Below are 18,545 nucleotides of genomic sequence, written 5' to 3'. Positions count from 1 at the left end.
CCCTATTCCAAAAACAAACAAACAAATTAAAGGGCTGAACTCTAGCTGTCCAGTTCTGACTGTGTCATGTGACGTCTTCCAGGCTGGTTGCTGACGGCACTGCAGGCTGGCATGGTGACCAGGCAGTGGCACCAGCAATTGCCCCATGCTTGGAGGGGGAACTCAGACAATGCCTGCTCTGAGTTTGAATTTGTCAAGGTAAGGCAAGAGGATGGAGGAGAGTTTCACCATCCCTGTCTCTGTTTAAATACTTGTGGCCTACCGAATTACATGCGTGGGTACTGAGCACCTTAGCTGCTGTGACACAGAACAGCTCACAGTCTCAATAAAATGTACAATCCAGTGAGAAAAAGAAAATATATCAATATATAATAAGATATTTCAAATGGATGTAAATATATAAGATATGTCAAATATACATATTATTTGAGTTTTCCCAGAGAAATGGCCACACCAAACAGTGCTGAATTCTAGAACAACAGAGAATATACTCTACAGCGTTATCTGAAGAGGCTGCATGGAAGACGTCAAAGATGTCAACTAAGAGTAACTGTGGGACAAAGGGTCCTAGAGAAGAAGAGGGACATCCCGAGTAGAGAAAATAAAGGAGCTCCAGTAGCCTGATATGATATGGGCTTCCTATAATAGACCCAGGAATCTTCCCCCACCAAAATGAAGGAATCCACTGTGGGGCATATGTGTTGCCTATCTGAAGCTTCTCTCTTGTTTTCTACATTAAAAATAAATTGCGATAGAAAGCAGAGTCTTGTCATCACGGCCACTTTTGCTCAACTCAAAGCACTGTATTGTACATTGGTTGTACATTGCTACTTTCCCCTAGGAATGTAATAATGGGCTAAGGTTCAGAGCTGCTTTGACTGAGCTCTGGTGTTAATGACTGAAAACATCTTAATGGTACTTGGAGTTACTAGACTCCCAGTCTGTGCCCAGAGTCTGTAAAACGCCATGCCCTGCCTTTGTGAGAGGAAGCTCTATGTGCTTGGAGACAAGGCAGGGGAATGCAGGACAAGTCCTACTGGCCTGGCCAGGGTCCCACCTAATTCCTAATGACGTGTCTAATGCAGGTGACACGTTCTTTAAGGTGTGGAGAGGCAGTTAATTTTATGGCAGTAGGAGGTGTGGGTTTTTTTTTTCTTTCTTTACAGTGGGGCATTATCTGAATGATATTCATTCTTTCTTGAGTCTGGAGTTCATGCAACAAGCAGCAACTGGATATTGTTTTAATATAAGCACAATCCGTCAAAAGACGCTGATCTGGATCATTCCTTCAGAGAAGCTATTGAAGAGTGTTTCTTGGTCAAGACCTAACCAAGGGAAAACTCCAGCAAGAAGGAAAAAACGTGGGTTTCTTACCCCAGCTATCACGGAAGCTATGCCGTGAAAACACTCCTTACCCTTTGGCACGCTGCGAATTGAACTGGGTGTTGATTCTTCTTTGGAGGACTGGAGGGAAAGAGAAAGATTCCCTTGCGGGGACATCTGAAGCATGGCTTCTCGATTTCGGCAGCTTCGAATCCTTGTGTGGAAGAATTGGCTTGGTGTCAAAAGACAGCCGGTGAGTTTCAAACAGGGATGAGGATGCGGGGCACAGGACACTACTTCAGGCAACCCTAAAATGTGGTGTTAATGTAGAAAGAGGAGAGTTAAACGGCATTTGGCAAAGCAGGAAATAAGATACTTAGAATTCATCCCTCTGTCTTTTAACTAATGGGGCGAGTTTTAACATGCTTCTAAGCAGACTTTTGATTTCAGTAAATTAAGAGTAAACCAAGAAATGCCCTAGGCAAAGAAAAGGATGTGCCTTATTGCTGGTTGAATTGGAACTAGTGTTGAATTCTGGGTTCAGGCCAACTTTCAGAATCTTCTTAACAAATTCAGTTCAAAATGGAATGAATGAAAGTAAGGTGTTATTTGAAAAGAAAAATAAATGGAAGTAAATTATTGAAAAATCAAAACGAATGGAAAGTTTTGATAAAAATAAGAGAAAGAAGAAAGAGTTTGAAGGCTGTTAGCATGGAAAGGCTTCTAAGAAATTTTAATTTCTAAAAATCACTTACTGGAAATACTACACAAGAATGTATTTATGGACCATGATATAAGGCATTATTGAGTCATCTAACTTTACTGCCATGGTCTGTGTTTTCTTTGCTCATTGCAACATCTTTTTGTGCTCTCACACTAATACTTGCTTTTTAAATTATAAAACCTAGCAGTTAGCTGCACCAAATGGACTTTAGGAGACTGAGAAAGAAGTCTCTACAGATTTTCACAGGCTCAAAGGAATGTTTGGAAAGCACAGAAGGTCAAAGGACACTCATAGACTTTATTTTAGAGAGATAATTTCCAGCCTTCAGTGAATATTATGCAAATGATGCACATCATAGAAACCAACATTAATTTATGCACCTCATCATACTGTGGGTTTGCCTGCAATGCCAGATGCCTTGTTTTGAGTGTTCTTATGCATGTATTAAGAGAGAAAGGTAGGTAGTCATTTAACTTGGTGAATTTGATGGGTAGAATTTAAAACCTCAAGAAATCATGAACTTGCATGGGTCTGATGTTTGGACAGAAAATTATAAAACCATTAATACTTAATTTTAATGCAAAAACTCAAAAGGGAAATCTCTAAGGATCACATGATACTGGGTTTGTGGCTGTGCTCAGAGGGTGAGGGCTGGCTCCTGTTGTGACCAGCATACGACATTCTCTCAAAGTACCAGTTGGCCCACGTGCAAAATGGGTGTGTGTTTCGTCATCTCAAACCCATAATGCTGGAAGAACTGAATGTACCCATGTATTTAAAATAATTTATAAATGGGGAAAGACAGCAGACAGATTACTGAGGGGTGTGGAATAATGTGTGCGTCACATTTTAAAATTCAGATCTTAAGAAATTACTCCTCAGAACTTCCCCAAATTTCAACACAAATAACTTGTTTCATTAAAAATTTGCATTTTGGAATTATATTGATAAACTCCTTCCTTATTTCTAAAATAGTGAGGATGTCAGTTTTCTATCTTAGGCTTTTCTTGGTGTAATCCTGTTTCTCCCAGACGTGGTAACATAACTAGAAGAGAGGCACATAAAAAATGAGGAGAGTGCTTCATCCTTTACCAAAATTACCATATTGTTCCCATTTACCAAAATCCCTAAAAAACACTTCATAGTTAGACTTTTTCTGTGGAAGGAAGATAAGTGAGTTATTAATGTTGTCCATATCAGATAAGTCTTGGTTACAGGAAATGAATTTTAAAAAATTCAGATTAGGGACTGTGCGAAAGATTCACTGAATCCATTATAACTAAGCAGGAGAACACAGGAGACCTGTAGAAGTGGCTAAGAAGAAGGAAAGACAATTCCAAGTGAAGGGCAGAAGGGTAGAGAAAAGTACATTGCCCCCTTTGTTGTTTTGCATGTGACCAGTTTTATCTCTTGGGATTAGCGGATTTAGGAACACAGAGAAAGATGTATGAAGATACTACACGTTAGAGACACAGATGTCTGCATCCTACAGAGTCCTTGGGTTCTACTCCCGGCTCCAGATCCAAAGTCTAATGAATGTGGACACTGGCTCAAAGTCAGATTTCCCTAATCCCAGGCCTATCCTCCCATTGCCTACCTATCTTTTATTGCTTCTGGTTGTTTCCTTGGCCAGCACTCTCTGGCTGCCACTCAGAGTTCAGGGCCGTGAAAGGGAAATCAAATCCACTAAGGGAATTGGAGGAGTTATCTTAGATTCTGTTTCTTTCAAACATATTTGGTAACACAAACTCTTAATTTCATTGGGAAAAACGAATGCTAAAGTAGAATGAAAAAAATACATGAAGTACTAACAGAAATGTTAGGCAGCTGGGAAAATCACTAAGACATAATTGATTGCTACTCTACTAAGCTTGTAATTTAATTCTTACAAAAAGTAAAAAAAAAAAAAAAACATGAAAACCCTTTCTGGAGGAGTTTAAAAACGTGGGGGCTCACCTAATGAGATGCTGGTTAAAGACAGGAGTCGGAATCCTGGGCCAGCAGAGACCTCAGGCTGAAAAACTAAAGCTTTAGCAGATGAGTTCCACTAGACATATCAAGGAGTGATTGCTGATCTCCACTGACCTGAAGAAGACACAGCAGGAGGTAACTAAGAAATTAACAACATTGTTTCCTTTCTGTTGCAACTGTTTAGCAAATGCTACTTCTCTTAATGGCATAACCAGATTTGTCTATTACACACAGGGTCCCAATTTTGGCACTGTAAATATCTTATAGATTGATTTGAAACACACACACACACACACACACACACACACACACACACTGCATAGGGAGGAAAAGAGAGAGAGAGAGAGAGAGAGAGAGGTCATTTGCATCCACTGATTACTTCTCAAATGCCTGAATATCTGGGCTGAGGCCAGAGTCAGGGGCATGGAATTAACACAGTACTCTGGTGAGAGCAACCCAATTCCTCGAGCTATCACCACAGCAATAGCAGGAAACTGGAGCGAGGACCCAGGACCGGACATCAGCCTCAGGCTCTCCGATGTGGGATGCAGGTGCCCTAACCACTAGGCTATCCGTCTTCTCTGACACTAACATTTTGGATCAAGCTTGACCCTTTCCCCTAAATTTCCACCTGCTCCTTTCTCAGAGGGTGGACCAAGATGAAGTTTTAACTTAAGAGCTTTGGAGCAGTTTGATGTGTACTTGATAGTAACTTAAATATTAAAACAATTTAAGGTTAAACCCTAATCCAAATTTCATTCTAAACCAAGTAAAAATTATGTAGGTCTCGCACAATTCACTCACCCGTGTGGTCATATTTTCTAGCTTCAGGCTCCCTGTGTTAGTATTACCTATTGATCACACAGCAGAAATGAATACTTCATTAATTTAGTCCATCAATAAAGCACATGAGGTAAAGATGCTTCAGAATTGGGAAAAACAAATTGCTTACTATTCAATAAAATGTGTTGCTTTTACATATATCATAGAAACTGTGTGTCTCTAAAATACATTGCAGCCTCTAAGAATTAAATTCAGAAAACTTTCTTTATTTCAGTTTTTAGATGAGGGATGAATTTGGATGGCAGTGTTGAATGGCAGCAAGCCCAATGGATTGAGATCTCTGCCATTTGTAGTCACTCATTTTGCGATAATGAAAAGTTATGGTTCCAGGTTATAAGGAGACCTTTAAATGACTTTTAATCCTCTCAGGCATTGAAATACTAAAAAATATTTTATTACTCTCAAGGCTGAACTAATAAAACTAGAATATTTTATTAGGAAGAACCAATAATCTATTTTGCAGAGGTTCATCTAAGTAACTTGGCAATATTTGTTGGTGCTGAAACTAGATGGCCAAAGTTCAAGCACTAGCTCCAACATTAGTGGCTTGTGGTTAAAAAAAAAGGCTGGTTAGTTCCCTTGAAATTCTATTTTTCCATCTGCAAGAGAAGAGGCAACACATGGTACATGTTCAACAGCATGTGACACATTCTAAGTCATCAATGTACCTCAACTACTACCGTTTGAAACATTATATTGATTAATGACATGAATTATATGAAGGTCACTTGATAATAGGAATCCATCCTGGGAAATATTAAAAACAATACTTAATGATAATTATTGCAGTCATCCAGGGAAAAGAGGGACCTTATGTTTAAATATTTCCAGAATTCTCATGGGAAGAGAAACCAGACCTATATACAGGAGCACTGGTCATGCGGGAAGATTTCACATCAGGAAAAGCAAAATTATCAGACATTGTGAGTTGCCCAATGAGGAGAAGTCTCATAAGAATGAATCTCTTGCCACTAGAAATAGAGGTTTTTAACTCAAAGTGATGAAGTCCTTCTGGACCCATTTCTGTTTGTGTCTTTCAGATTTTAGATTCCACTTTCCTTGATTGTTTCTCTCTGTCATTACTTCCTACATTGTAGCATTTCTATTATAATCCCATATATATGTAACTTTTAATATTTTCTTTCATCAAAAGTTTGAAAACTTTGATTTTCCCATCTACAGTGGGTAGAACACAATGGGTGTTCAATAATTTGTGTGTGTATTTAAAGATTTGTTATGTTTATTTGAAAAGTGGAGATACAGATGGAGGGAGATACAGAGAGGTATATTCCTTCTACTGGTTCACTCCCCAAGTAGCTACAACAGCCAGAGCTGAGTCCAGCTGAAACCAGGAACCGCAACTCCATCAGGGTCCTTTGTGTGATTGTCAGGAGCCCAAATATTTGGACCATCTGTTGCCATTTTCTTGGCGCATTAACAGAGAGCTGGATCACAAGTGAGCACCCAGGACTTGAACTGGCACCCATATTGGATGCCAGTTTCACAAGTGGCAGCTTAACCCACTATTGTTGTTTTCATAACAAATGTACAAAATTTATATAAATTATGACTATGTTATATGTCAAAGTCTGAAGTTTACCCCAACTGTACAAGATTATGATTCCATAATGAGAAATAGAGAATGTTTACCCTAGATATTTTCTTCATGTGTTTCAAAGTTAGGTAAATAAAGTCTATTGAAATTGAGAAACTGTACTAATAGTGTCATTCAGTTGTAACATGAGCAATTTAAGATCAATTTAGCACCAGGCACCTAAGCCCAAATATCTGTAGGGATAAGGTGGGTGACGTGACTGTGTAAAGTGCACTTGCCACAATGCAGCAGGGAAGGGGTCATATATGCAAACCACAGAATGCGTGCCGTATTTAAAGGCATTTGCATTTCATCATCAACAGCAAAACTAACCCTGTGTGCAAGAGATTGAAAACCTTCAGAGTGCAGGCTCTGCCATATCTACTGGAGGATTATGAGGCTATGATAATTAAGTTCATGCAAACTCCAAATGAAATTTTAAAATAATTTCTTCGGATTTTAAAGTACAGAGTAAAGCTCATTCTTTAAAATGGACCCATATCTTAATTTCTTACATTTCAAGAAAATTGGTTAGTAAGAAAAATAATAAACATAAAAGAATCAGATGGATTAGTAGGAAATAGAATGAAGGATTGTGGCAAGGTAATGGAACATGAATAATTTAAAGCTGAAAGTGTATGCTCTGCCCAGATTTTTTTCACAACATTGGGATCTGGAGATTTTCAGAGATCTGAAACAATAGGACTTTTTGCAAATACAGAAGCAAGTGTTACCAGATAATTAAGTTTCCTTGTGGGTACTGCAGGTCAACTCTAAACGAAACAGTTTGAGTGGACTTAATTTTGATTGCCTCAGAGGACTGCTTACAATTTGAAGTAGTGATTTTGAGTGAATGACTTCATTGACCACAGGGCTGCTCTGGCATCGTCCATAGTTTCCCAACTGTTAACACCTGCATGTAAAGCTGGTATTCTTGAGTAAGGAACTTCTGGGACTTGGTTTCCATTCCTGTTCCTTCATTTTTGCTCCCTTGCTAAAACTGTTCTAGATTTTCAAACAGAAATACAAAGATACTTTGCATAATTTCTAAGTTTCGTTTTTTTGAAGCAATTTCAAATTTAAGAAAAAGCTGAATAGTGTAAAGGACTTTCATTCTAGGGCCTTTTGAGATGGATGCCACATCACCTTGGATTTGTTAGTGTGCCTTTTACACAAATACACAGAACCCAGTATCACCATCAAATCCTCAGACTCAGTTCACATTTCACCTTTTGTTACAACTGTCCTTGATAGAGCGGCATAGCAAGCTAAACCGCTGCCTGCAAGCACTGGTATCCCATGTGGGCACCAGTTTACATCTAAGCTGCTCCACTGCCCATGCAGCTCCCTGCTTATGGCCTGGGAAAGCAGTGGAGAATGACTTAAGTCTTTGGGCCGCTACAACTACCTGGAAGACACAGAGGAAGCTCATGGTGCTGGTTGTGGTTCAGCTTAGCTCCTGCAAACTGTGGCCATTTGGGGAGTGAAACAGAAGCTAGAAGATCTTTCTCTGTCTCTCCTTCTCTGTCTGTAAAATATGCTTTTGAAATAAAAATAAGTACATCTTACAAAGAAACCAAGAAACACAAAACCTGTTTCTGTGTAGTGACAAGATTCTGTTCAGATCACACGATACATCTGTTCTTCGTATCCTTGTTCTCTTTAGTGAAACAGTTTCTTGGTCTTTCTTTGACTTTCAAGAACCAGAAAATCTTGAGCCTTCAAGATCAGTTGCTTTCTCTGTGGCTTACTCATTTGTAGAATCAGGTTATCTATCAACTGCAACAATGTCCTAGAAGTGATGCTGTTTTCTTTCCATTATATCACACTTGGTGGTGCTTAACATTAATTTGTCCCATTTTCTAGCAAATATTTTGAGACTATATGCACATTCCATGCCTCATTAAGTTTTCAATTCATTATTATGTTTTCTTATGTATTTGTTTATATCTACATTTGTTAATATCTACATATCATACTTAATTTCAGTGCTTAAATTTGGCCAGTGGATTAAATTTTTGGACTGAATTGTGTCTTTAGATATGTCCTCATTTTTTAATGGATTCTGAACAATTTAACTATCACATTTCTATCTCTTGCTATACCTACATCTGTCCATCCATCTGACTGCCTATATGTTGTGAATCATGCATAATCTCTCTCTTTTTCTCCATCTTCTACTTATATTCTCTAGCTCTGTCCATACTTGGAAATAGTAACAGCCAAGAAGCAATGAACGTAATTAACTCCCTGAAATCCACTAAATGATGCTGCCATTTCTTGGTAAATGCATATTTTCAGTCTGGCACAAAGTAAATGCACAATGAAACAAAAATGATTTGTGGACGCAGGAAGCAGAAAAGAAATAAAGTTACTATACATTCATACACACTTGTTTGTATTTACATTGTACGATTCTTCACACATTTTGGAAACAAGAAGGTTAGCCCCAGTACATTAATTTTAACCTGACGCTATAGGATTCATTCTAGTTTATCCCCATGTTTATAAATCGCTTGATGAATGCTGAGTATGCAGGCTCCTCTAGTGGGGGCAATCTATCCGTTTTGGGCCAATCTTCCCATAGGAAACCAAGCTTCAGTCATGCCTCCGCCCCTTTTCTCTGCACCAACATGCTCTCCACATGCATTCTAATTGTGTCCCTGCTAGTCAACTTCTCGTCCTAGAGATGAGCATCCTTTGCTGGGTCATGGCGGCTTCCCAACTCCCAAGGCGGATACTTAGCCTGTGAGAACCCAGCTAAGGTCTTGAGGACTGAATTTTGTAGGAAAGGAAGGAGAAGAGAAAGAGAATAGAATGCAACAATTCAGTAGAAAACAAGCCCTAGAGAAACCAAATACATGGCCAAATATTGAACAGGAAACTATTTTGTGGATAGATAACCTAAGATGTCAGGAAAGCAGGGGACTGGTACTTAAATGAGTTTCACTGGTATGGTAAGATAATTAAAGTATTAATTAAAAATTCTGAACCTATATATCCTGATTTTCATTAAGTTTTCAAGTAATTCCTGTGTCTACAGGTGTAAGCGCATAAGATCAGGCCTTTCTCCAAATAAACAAAGAAGTCATGGCTCACTGGTTTTGTATTTGAATCTTTGACATTGCTTTTGATCCAGGCTGTTTATTCAGGATGGTGTTGAGAGCAGTCCTGCTGCTATGAGAATTTAAATTTTGTTTATTTCTTGCTTTTGTAATTAATTTGTCAAACTTAACATTCCCAAGATTTCAGAGTGGAGAATTTTGTATTTATTACTCCTCTAAAATACAATATGAAAAAATGTTCTGCAACCTCTATAACCTTGAACCTTAGGAAACATGATAATTGATCAGCATATAGTATTTTGTGATCTTTGCCTTCAATACAGCTGAAGAGTGTTAAAGTGCCTTAAACTTCTCTGATAGATATATCAAAGAAATATGCATATATATATATATATATATATATATATACACACACACATATATATTTCTTGATTTAAGGCATATATAATTAAAATTTGCCAAAACATCCTCATGAAACTACCAAATTAGATCAATCAAAAAGCTGGCCCTGTGGCTCAACTGACTAATCCTCTACCTGATAATGCCAGGATCCTATATAGGTACCAGTTTATGTCCTGGTTGCTCTACTTCCCATCCAGCTCCCTGTTTATAGCATGGAAGGCAGAAAAGGATGGTCCAAGGCCTTGGGACTCTGCACCCATGTGGGAGACCCAGACAAAGCATTTGGTTCCTGGCTTCAGAGGAACTCAGTTTTGGCCATTACAGCCATTGGGGAAACAGCAGATGGAAGATCATCTCTTTGTCTCCTTCCCCCTGTAAGTCTACCTTCCCAATATAAATAGATAAATCCTTATAAAAAGGCAGCTTAAAAACCCAATTTATTGTTGTGATTTGATTGTGAATGCACGTTTGTGTTGATATAGCTAAGCTCCATCACTGACTTTTCATGAGGTTGCCATAGTAGCATCTCACCGATTAGATGCTCCTAAAAGTGGCTATGGGCATTAAGCCCACTCAGCCCACTATTTTCCTTAAACACACACACATGCACACACATGGTTACGGCTTCAACTCCAAAAAAGACAAATCTGTAAGTATTAGCGTTTTTTTCCCAATCTCTTTGTAGTCTACATTTCATATGTACTTGTTAATCAAGGATTTTTGAAGATCAGACTCTAATTCTCAAGAATAGCATAGACCACGCTAGAATCATAATATTTCTGCAACATGCATTTTTCCACCACAATTTCTGTAATGCTTTTTCCGCCCTTTGGTGTTGTATAATTATTATAAAAGTCATGGCCTTTGTGCCTTGAGGCTAATATCCTTGCCTCCCACTTAACCAGCTAACTGGGTATTTGACATTGGACAAATCATGCTCTCCTTCTGCACCCAGCAGAATAAAACAGGTGCTATATTACAACAATGAGCCTTAGCATCTTCAAAACAATGAACATGTTTGGTGGTCTGACCAAGTCTATGTCCCTTCTAAGAATGTCTTCTTAAATTCACAAAATAAAAACAAATAAGGCTATAAATAAAAACACTTGTCTAAAAATTCGGTTATCAAAATATTGAAAAGAAAACATACACTATGTTAAAAAGCATATTTGCAATAGTATTAAATAAAAGCTCTAGTGATAAAGCCATAACTACTGCAATTTCAGCACAGTGGGGTGTGTAAACAGCACTTTATGATGTCATCAGCAGCTGTAATTGAGTTTAAAATACGATTTTTATTGGTGACAAAGTCACAGATATTTCTAATAACATAATGGTTCATTGCCTGCATTCATTACTAATGAATCTCCTAAATTTCAGTTACAAGTTATAGAGAATAAAAATATGGCACTTTCCTCCTATCCAGGTTTACAAATATTATGAATTCAATGCATTAAGTTATCTCAAAGAAATGTTACAACATCTATATTACAGGATTTTATAAGTAATTCTGCTAGTTAGGTAGAATAGAATATAAGGGTCCTTCAGGGAGTTTGCTGAAAACAGAATTTAATGATAAGTTTACTCTAGAGTAAAAAGTTGAAATTCATGCTTAGTTTTTTCCTCATATGCAATTAAAAAATGTTTGAAGACTCCTCATCTAAATGAATATCAAAAATTTTGCACCAAAATGATCTTTTAAGGCTCTTTTCCACAAACTCTGTGAAGTGTTTTCACAACTGTGAACCACTATTCTCAAATATTGCTTGGGTCAACACTTAGCAGCAGCATCATAACCTACCTGGGCATATGCTAGGAATGCAGTCGTGGGTCCCACCGGAAATCTACTGAATAAACTCTGCATGCTTACGAGATCCCCCACAAGCTGTGACGGACAAACGAATGTTTGAGAAGCATTGTGAAGCCTGCGAGCTATCATGCAGTCAAGCACCTGCAGATTCACTAGAACTACCATGAACCTCCTCCATGTTAAAAACTGTGCCCTTATGCCAGAAGTCTCGCAAGTTCATTACAAGCCTAGCAGCAAGAACAGTGCTTTTAATTACACAACAGAGATTGTGGTTTTCGCATTCATTGCAATCCCAGTCAAAACACCTTCAACATTCATACTAGCAAAAATGATGCTAAAAATCACCTGGAAACACAACAGACCCTCAGTCACTAAAGCTATTAAAGAACAAAAATAAAGCTAGAGGTTATCACAAAACCAGACTTAAGATGTACTGAAGGGCAGCTGTAATCAAAACAGCCTCATACTGGCACCAAAATAGACTTGAAGATCAATGAAACAAAATAGAAATCTCAGAAATGAGCCCACACATCTACAGCTACCTGACTGTTGAAAAATGAACTGAAATTAATCCAGTGGACAAGGACAGTCTCTTCAACCATTGGTGCTGGGAAAGCTGGAGCTGCATGTTCAAAAGTAGAAAACAAGACCCCTACCCTATATCTTTTACAAAAATCAACTTTAGGTGGATCAAGGATCTAGATCTCTGATCTGACATTATCAAATTACTGGGAGTAAAACATCAGTGACGCTCTGTAAGCCATAGTGTAGGCAAAGAATTCTTGGAAAGGACTCTAGAAGCACAGCCAAACCAAATAAAAGGGATTACATCAGAATGGAAGCTTCCACACTACAAAGGAAGCTGTCAACAAAACAGAGGAATAGCCAACAGCATGGCAGAAAATATTTGCAACCTATGTAACTGATAGAGGATTAATATGCAGGATCTAAAAAGAATTCCAGAAACTTTACAACAATAAATCAAGCAGCCCAGATAAGAAATGGGCAAGCGGCTCTACCTTCAGACCAGAGATGGTCTCACCAAGAAACCATTGAACTTACCAGGACAATAAGATGCTGGACTTTATGCTTAGTAAATACCTCCAATGAAAGAATCTCAACTGAATTTGAACTATGGAAATGCAAAAAGGTGGAGCAATCCACCGGGGGGGGGGGGGGAGGGCGTGGGAAGGGGCGGGGGGAATCCCAGTGCATAAAAAATGTATCACATAATGCAATGTAATTAATTTAAAAAAAATGAAATGCAATTAAAAAAAAGAAATGGGCAAGCAACATGAGCAGGTATTTCTCAAATGATGTAATTCAAATGATGAATAGACATATGAAAAATGTCTGTTACAGAAATGCAATTAAAAATAAGATTTCACCTCACTCTAGTTAGAATGGCTGTCTTCCAAAAATCATAAACCAACAAATGCTCTTGAGGATGTGGGAAAAAGTTATTTTATTCCACTGCTGGTGGGGTTGTAAACTAGTGCAACCATTATGGAAGACAATCAGTAGATTCCTCAGAAACAGGGAAAAATGTCTACCATATGATCCAACCATCCTACTACTGGGAATTTACCCAAATGAAAAAAGCAACCTGTAAGTGAGTTATCTGTAACCTCAGGTTTATAGCAGTTTAATTCACAATAGCTAAGATGTGGAATCAACTCATATTCTCATCAACAGATGACCAGGAAAAGAAAATGCAATACATATACACCATGGAATACTACTCAGTCACAAAAAAGATGAAGTAAAATATAGTCTTTTACAACTAATTGGATGCAATTGGAAACCATTGGGGTAGTGAAATACCTTAGCCTCATAAAGACAAATGTTTTTACAGTTATCTGTGATAACTAATACACGGAGTTCAAAAATGCAGTCTATAGGTGTGAGTTACATTCTGGGATCTGGTTATTGTGTAGAGCCTTTGTTTATACACCCAAGAATGGTGGGGGTCTTTTTGGTTGTGGTTTGATTTTCCTTTGTTCTTTGTTGTTATTATTTTCTACTTCATAGGTTTTAACATCTTTACCTAATGGTGTATTAAATCTGTAATTGTGAAACTGAATGACAGTATGCTATTGTAAAATCTAGAAAAAAGAATAAGGAAGCAGGAAGATGGGTGGGAAATGTGGGAAGAGGTGAGTGAGGAGGAAAAGTAAACTTCTTAATCTGTACTGTAATAAAAGTGAAATTTGTCTACGTTAAAGAAATGAATAATGTAAGAAAAAGAATCAATGATTGATTTGTGTTGCTTTGGTAGGTTGAGATAGTGTGAGATTTTGCAAAATTCAAATGTCCCTAAAAAGTGGAGATGAAAATGAAAACCTGTCTGCATAACCATACCGGAAATAAGTTCCTACTTTAAGTTTATTACAGATAGGCAAGGCTTTTTCTCGAGGGCTTGGTTGAAGTACTCTGTATACCAATAGATGTTCTTGAATATATGCATTCTCCACCATTCTAAGTCCAATTTTATAAGTAAATAAAATGGTAAGCACTTAGTGTTTTCAAACTGAATCATGTCTAGGTAAGGGGGAAAGTGGGTTACTTAAGTGCCTTCAAGCGACATTGTCTAACAGAAATTTCAAAGCAGTTCACTTTTTGAACAACTATTTTGTACCAGGTGGTGAAAATTCAGGTCTGATTAAGATGCTGTTCCAACAATAACAAAACTGTCAGCTTATTTGGGAATCAATCAATCAATGTTGCTATTGACTATAGCATCAAGTTCTATGATAGAAGCAAGAGTGGGAAATTATAGTGTTATAGTAGATTGCCTAGAACTTCAATTACCTGCTTTCTCATTTCATAATTAATTCAATTGTTTATTTCTGGGTTCACTCATTCATTAATTTGGTAAATAATTTTGACTAAGTCCTTTCCTAGTGTCACACATGAAGATTTAAATACATACAATGTCTTTGTGACTGAGCATAGATTGTTAACATTGAAAGTTTTCTCTGAAACATAATGAAGGGAAAGATTATCAGTCTGGCTGCATAATCAGACAGAAGTGGTTAGATAAGCCTAGGTTGAAATTATGTAGGGTTTTATATGCCTTTTTAAGAAAATATTATCCAACACATGACTTGGAAACTCTTACACATTTTAAGTAAAAATTGTCAGTTAGATTTGAAGTTTAAGATAATCCTCTTGCGTCAGTCACAGAAGGTGACTAGAATGCAGCTTTCAAAAGATTTTCCCAAGTTTTAAATCTGAAAAAAATTTCTTGTTTATTTAGAGGTCTTTTAGGCATAACAATGTATTTTATTTTATTCTGTTACTAGTATTTACAAACAATCAACCCTCTGGCTTTTGTTGGACTTTATTGTGTGGCTTACTTGTGCTTACAATGTAGTGATTTTTCTTGGATCAGCAAATATTTAACATTTTTTCTTATCATTATTTTACAGCTTTGGACACTTGTCTTGATCTTATGGCCAGTCATTATTTTCATAATTTTGGCTATTACCCGGACCAAATTTCCTCCAACAGCAAAAGCAACCTGTAAGTAAATGAAATTGGCTTGTTTCCCCAACCTTTGGATTCTAGTTACAATTTTTTTTTTTTTGGTCAACTATTGTTTCATTTTAAGATGCATTTTTAAAATGGTGTTTTCATCTGGAAGTTTTTGTATAAGCAGTTTGTGGGTTTTTACTTTAGTTTTTCAAATTGATCAGAAGTCTATGGTACTTATATAGATAAATATAAAGCATGATCCTGAACATATTTTTATATTTTTAAAATATTTACTCATTTATTATGAATGTTGTAAAATTAATCATGCAACATACAATATAAACAAGCAGCTAGATGAATCTTTAATTTTACAGTGGAAACTAGACTTAATATTTAATCGCCTACATAAATGAAATCTACAGTGCTATAAAAGTCTCTCTTCATAGCTAATATTTGAGTGCTGTGAATGTGTCAACATATTTAGTATAAAAGAAGATTATTTTCTAATTAGTGCTATTTCAATTACATTTCACCATTGCCAAATTATAGGGCAGAACGCCCAATGTGTTTCATTGTTTTATTGTAGATTCAGAATGGAAATTCAGAAAGTCCTCAAAAAGTTTTCAGAACTGAGGCAAGTCAACTTTTCAAGCCCAGTGGTTTGACAGTGTTGGGTTTGCTTTTGTTATATCTCTACAGGGGCGATCTTTCTACTCCGGCAGAAAAGCAAAGTGAGACATTTCATGTTTCATAAAACAACCATTTCCTAAATTTTTCCTTATAAGCCTAATTTCTGTAAAACCGGTTGAAGTATGGACATTTCCAATATAAAGGAATACAATGTTGAGTTGTTTTGTAGAGAGTAATGAATTAGTGACTTTTAAAGTGGTAATATTCTTCAAAAACCTGGTCCTAATAATGAAACTAGAGTCATGACACCATCTACTCGAATCATCCACAATAGGATAATTAAGCAAAATATAAACGTTATCGAGATAAAGCACAAAAACTCTTTAAAGACTTTCCCAGTAATGATAACTATACATATTCATGGGCCATAGCATAACATTTCAATGCATGTGTATGATGTGAACTGTTACTGCAGATACACTTTAGATTCTACAGTTAATAATTCGTTACATTTGAAGAATACCTTGTTTCTAAAGAACTTATGTGGAGGTCATGATATTGAGTTATTGATGAAATTTTATTAGGTTGTTTAGCAATATAGGATGGTGCTGTTCCTTTTGTACGGTGAATACACTGGCTTTTCTGAACAGATCAGTCTCATTGTGTACTGTTGGAAATTAAGTATTCTTGTTTATTTTAAGTAAACAGTAATGTAATATAAAGAAGTAATGTGTGCATTTCCAAAATAATACACTTAGCATGTAAGTAGGGAAATTAGTGTGAAATATCCTGGTGTGACATACTTCTGCTATATTTGCTTACAAAAGGGACACATAAAATCTAGGAACACCTGTCAGCAACTTATTTTCAACAATTTCTTGTTTTTGAAGGATTTTTCAGTTGCATAAAATATCTCTTGTAACATTTTCAAGAGAAAAATATAAGCTCTGTAAAAGCTTAGTCTTTTTTATTTATATGTAGTGAACAAATTCACCTATTTCACATTACAGATAAAGAAGCATGGTGCTTCTTCACCCCCCTTGTAGAGTTCTGAGAAATAGTAACTTTCTCTACTTGCTATGTGTTGATAGCTTTACCTAACAGAGTGTGAAGTTTGTGATTGCAAAGTGAAACAAAAAATGCCAGTGTAAAAATTAGGGAGAAAAAAGAAATAAGAAGAGAAGGTGAGCTGGAAAAAATGAGTGGTTTAAACTCATCAGTGCTTTCAGGCGACATTTCAGAGATTCATGGGAAAATCATGAGGAGCTTTTATAATTGCAATAAATTGGGAGGAAAATATACTGGAGAAAATACACTGACAGGTGCTTCCAAACCCAGTAGAGAGAGCTGTGATCTGACACAAGGGAATGGAACAGAGATGCTTCACTCTGGATCTATTGTTACACTCTAATGACAATTTGCTGTGAAGCAGTTGTGTTTTTGGATAGGAGAGGAGAAAAAAAATCATAGGATAGTTAGAAACACTGGATGTTTGCCCATCTCTGAGACCATGTAAGTCTCAGTAAAAACAAACATTTTATTGGAACAGGCATTTGGCGTAGCCGTTTTACCAGCTGCATGGGTGCCCTATCCTATACTGGAATGCCTGTGTGTAAGTGCTGGCTCCACGCCCCATTCCAGCTCTTTGCTAATGCACACCTGGCAGGCAGCAGGTGAAGGCTCAGCAGTGAAGCCTCGGCCTCGCAAATAAAATTAAAGAAATAAATAAGCATCTAGAAGCAGCTTATTGAATTACCAGAAGTGGAAGGAATTTCCTCACTTTACAGATGAGAAGTCTGGAGCCCATGGAGATTTGTCAGCATGCGAATGCATGGGACAGAAAAGAACCATATTGAAGATCACAGTTTCTTATTCTTTGTCCATGAGGTTTGTGTCATGTTTTACCTCTCACACACTAATGCATCCTTAGTGTAGATACTATTTCTTGGATAAATAAAAACTGAATAAAAATATGTCCATGGTTTAAACTTATGTGATAATTTTACACATAAAGGCATAATATGCAGAGCAATTTGGAGCACCAGACTACTATAAAAGTTACTTTTTTCTTCCATACTTGTGTTGAATATTGATTAACTTTGATTGATGGCTCAGATTTTATAATTCCTGCTTTGCTTCTCATATTCATTACACTGAAAAATTAGAACTAGCTGTTAATAAATAATAACAAAAATAAATATGTATTGGCCTCATACACTTAGAGAGGTGGTGACTGTATTATTTGTTTATAGTTGAGAAAATGAATGCACAGAAACACTAAGTGACCTGGGCAAGACAGCACAGTTAAAAAGTGGTGGCATCAGGATTTAAACCCAGGCAATCTGGCTGTAGAGTGTGATCTCTATCTGTATTGAGTACTCAACATTAACTTCGAATGCTGCATCATTTAGATTTAGTAAAAATAGAGTGAGGCATTAGAAATCAGGAATCTAAACTCTTTCTGTATCAGGAATTGTAGAAATATAAGGAACAGGTGCATTACAGTTGATGCATCAAGATTATCCTCAATATTAGTATTCCATGAGGAATGCTCTCTAATTTTGCATGCCATTGTAGTTGTAGTATGATAGAAATTAGGCCCACTCTGAAGGAATCAAAATCCTTTCTGGATGGAAGTGTTAAATGGGCCAAAAAGAATTAAAAATGAAGCTAGACTAGAGCCCTAGTTGAAACTTGGTCACTGTG

The 18,545-nt window shown here is 36.9% G+C and overlaps 1 protein-coding gene across 1 annotated transcript in view; it reads left to right on the top strand.

Moving 5' to 3' along the window:
* Window positions 1-1,507: 1,507 nt before the first annotated feature.
* The window catches only part of ABCA12 (ATP binding cassette subfamily A member 12), a 172,062-nt gene continuing 155,024 nt past the window's right edge, over window positions 1,508-18,545 (top strand). Inside the window, exons 1-2 of the mRNA XM_058664252.1 lie at window positions 1,508-1,576; window positions 15,164-15,257. Of these exons, the coding sequence (XP_058520235.1) occupies window positions 1,508-1,576; window positions 15,164-15,257 (163 nt within the window). The remainder of the gene's footprint in view (window positions 1,577-15,163; window positions 15,258-18,545) is intronic.

The sequence above is a fragment of the Ochotona princeps genome, chromosome 5 (genome assembly GCF_030435755.1).
Source record: "Ochotona princeps isolate mOchPri1 chromosome 5, mOchPri1.hap1, whole genome shotgun sequence".
In the NCBI taxonomy this organism is placed as follows: domain Eukaryota; kingdom Metazoa; phylum Chordata; class Mammalia; order Lagomorpha; family Ochotonidae; genus Ochotona; species Ochotona princeps.
This window is presented reverse-complemented; position numbering and strand designations above follow the sequence as displayed.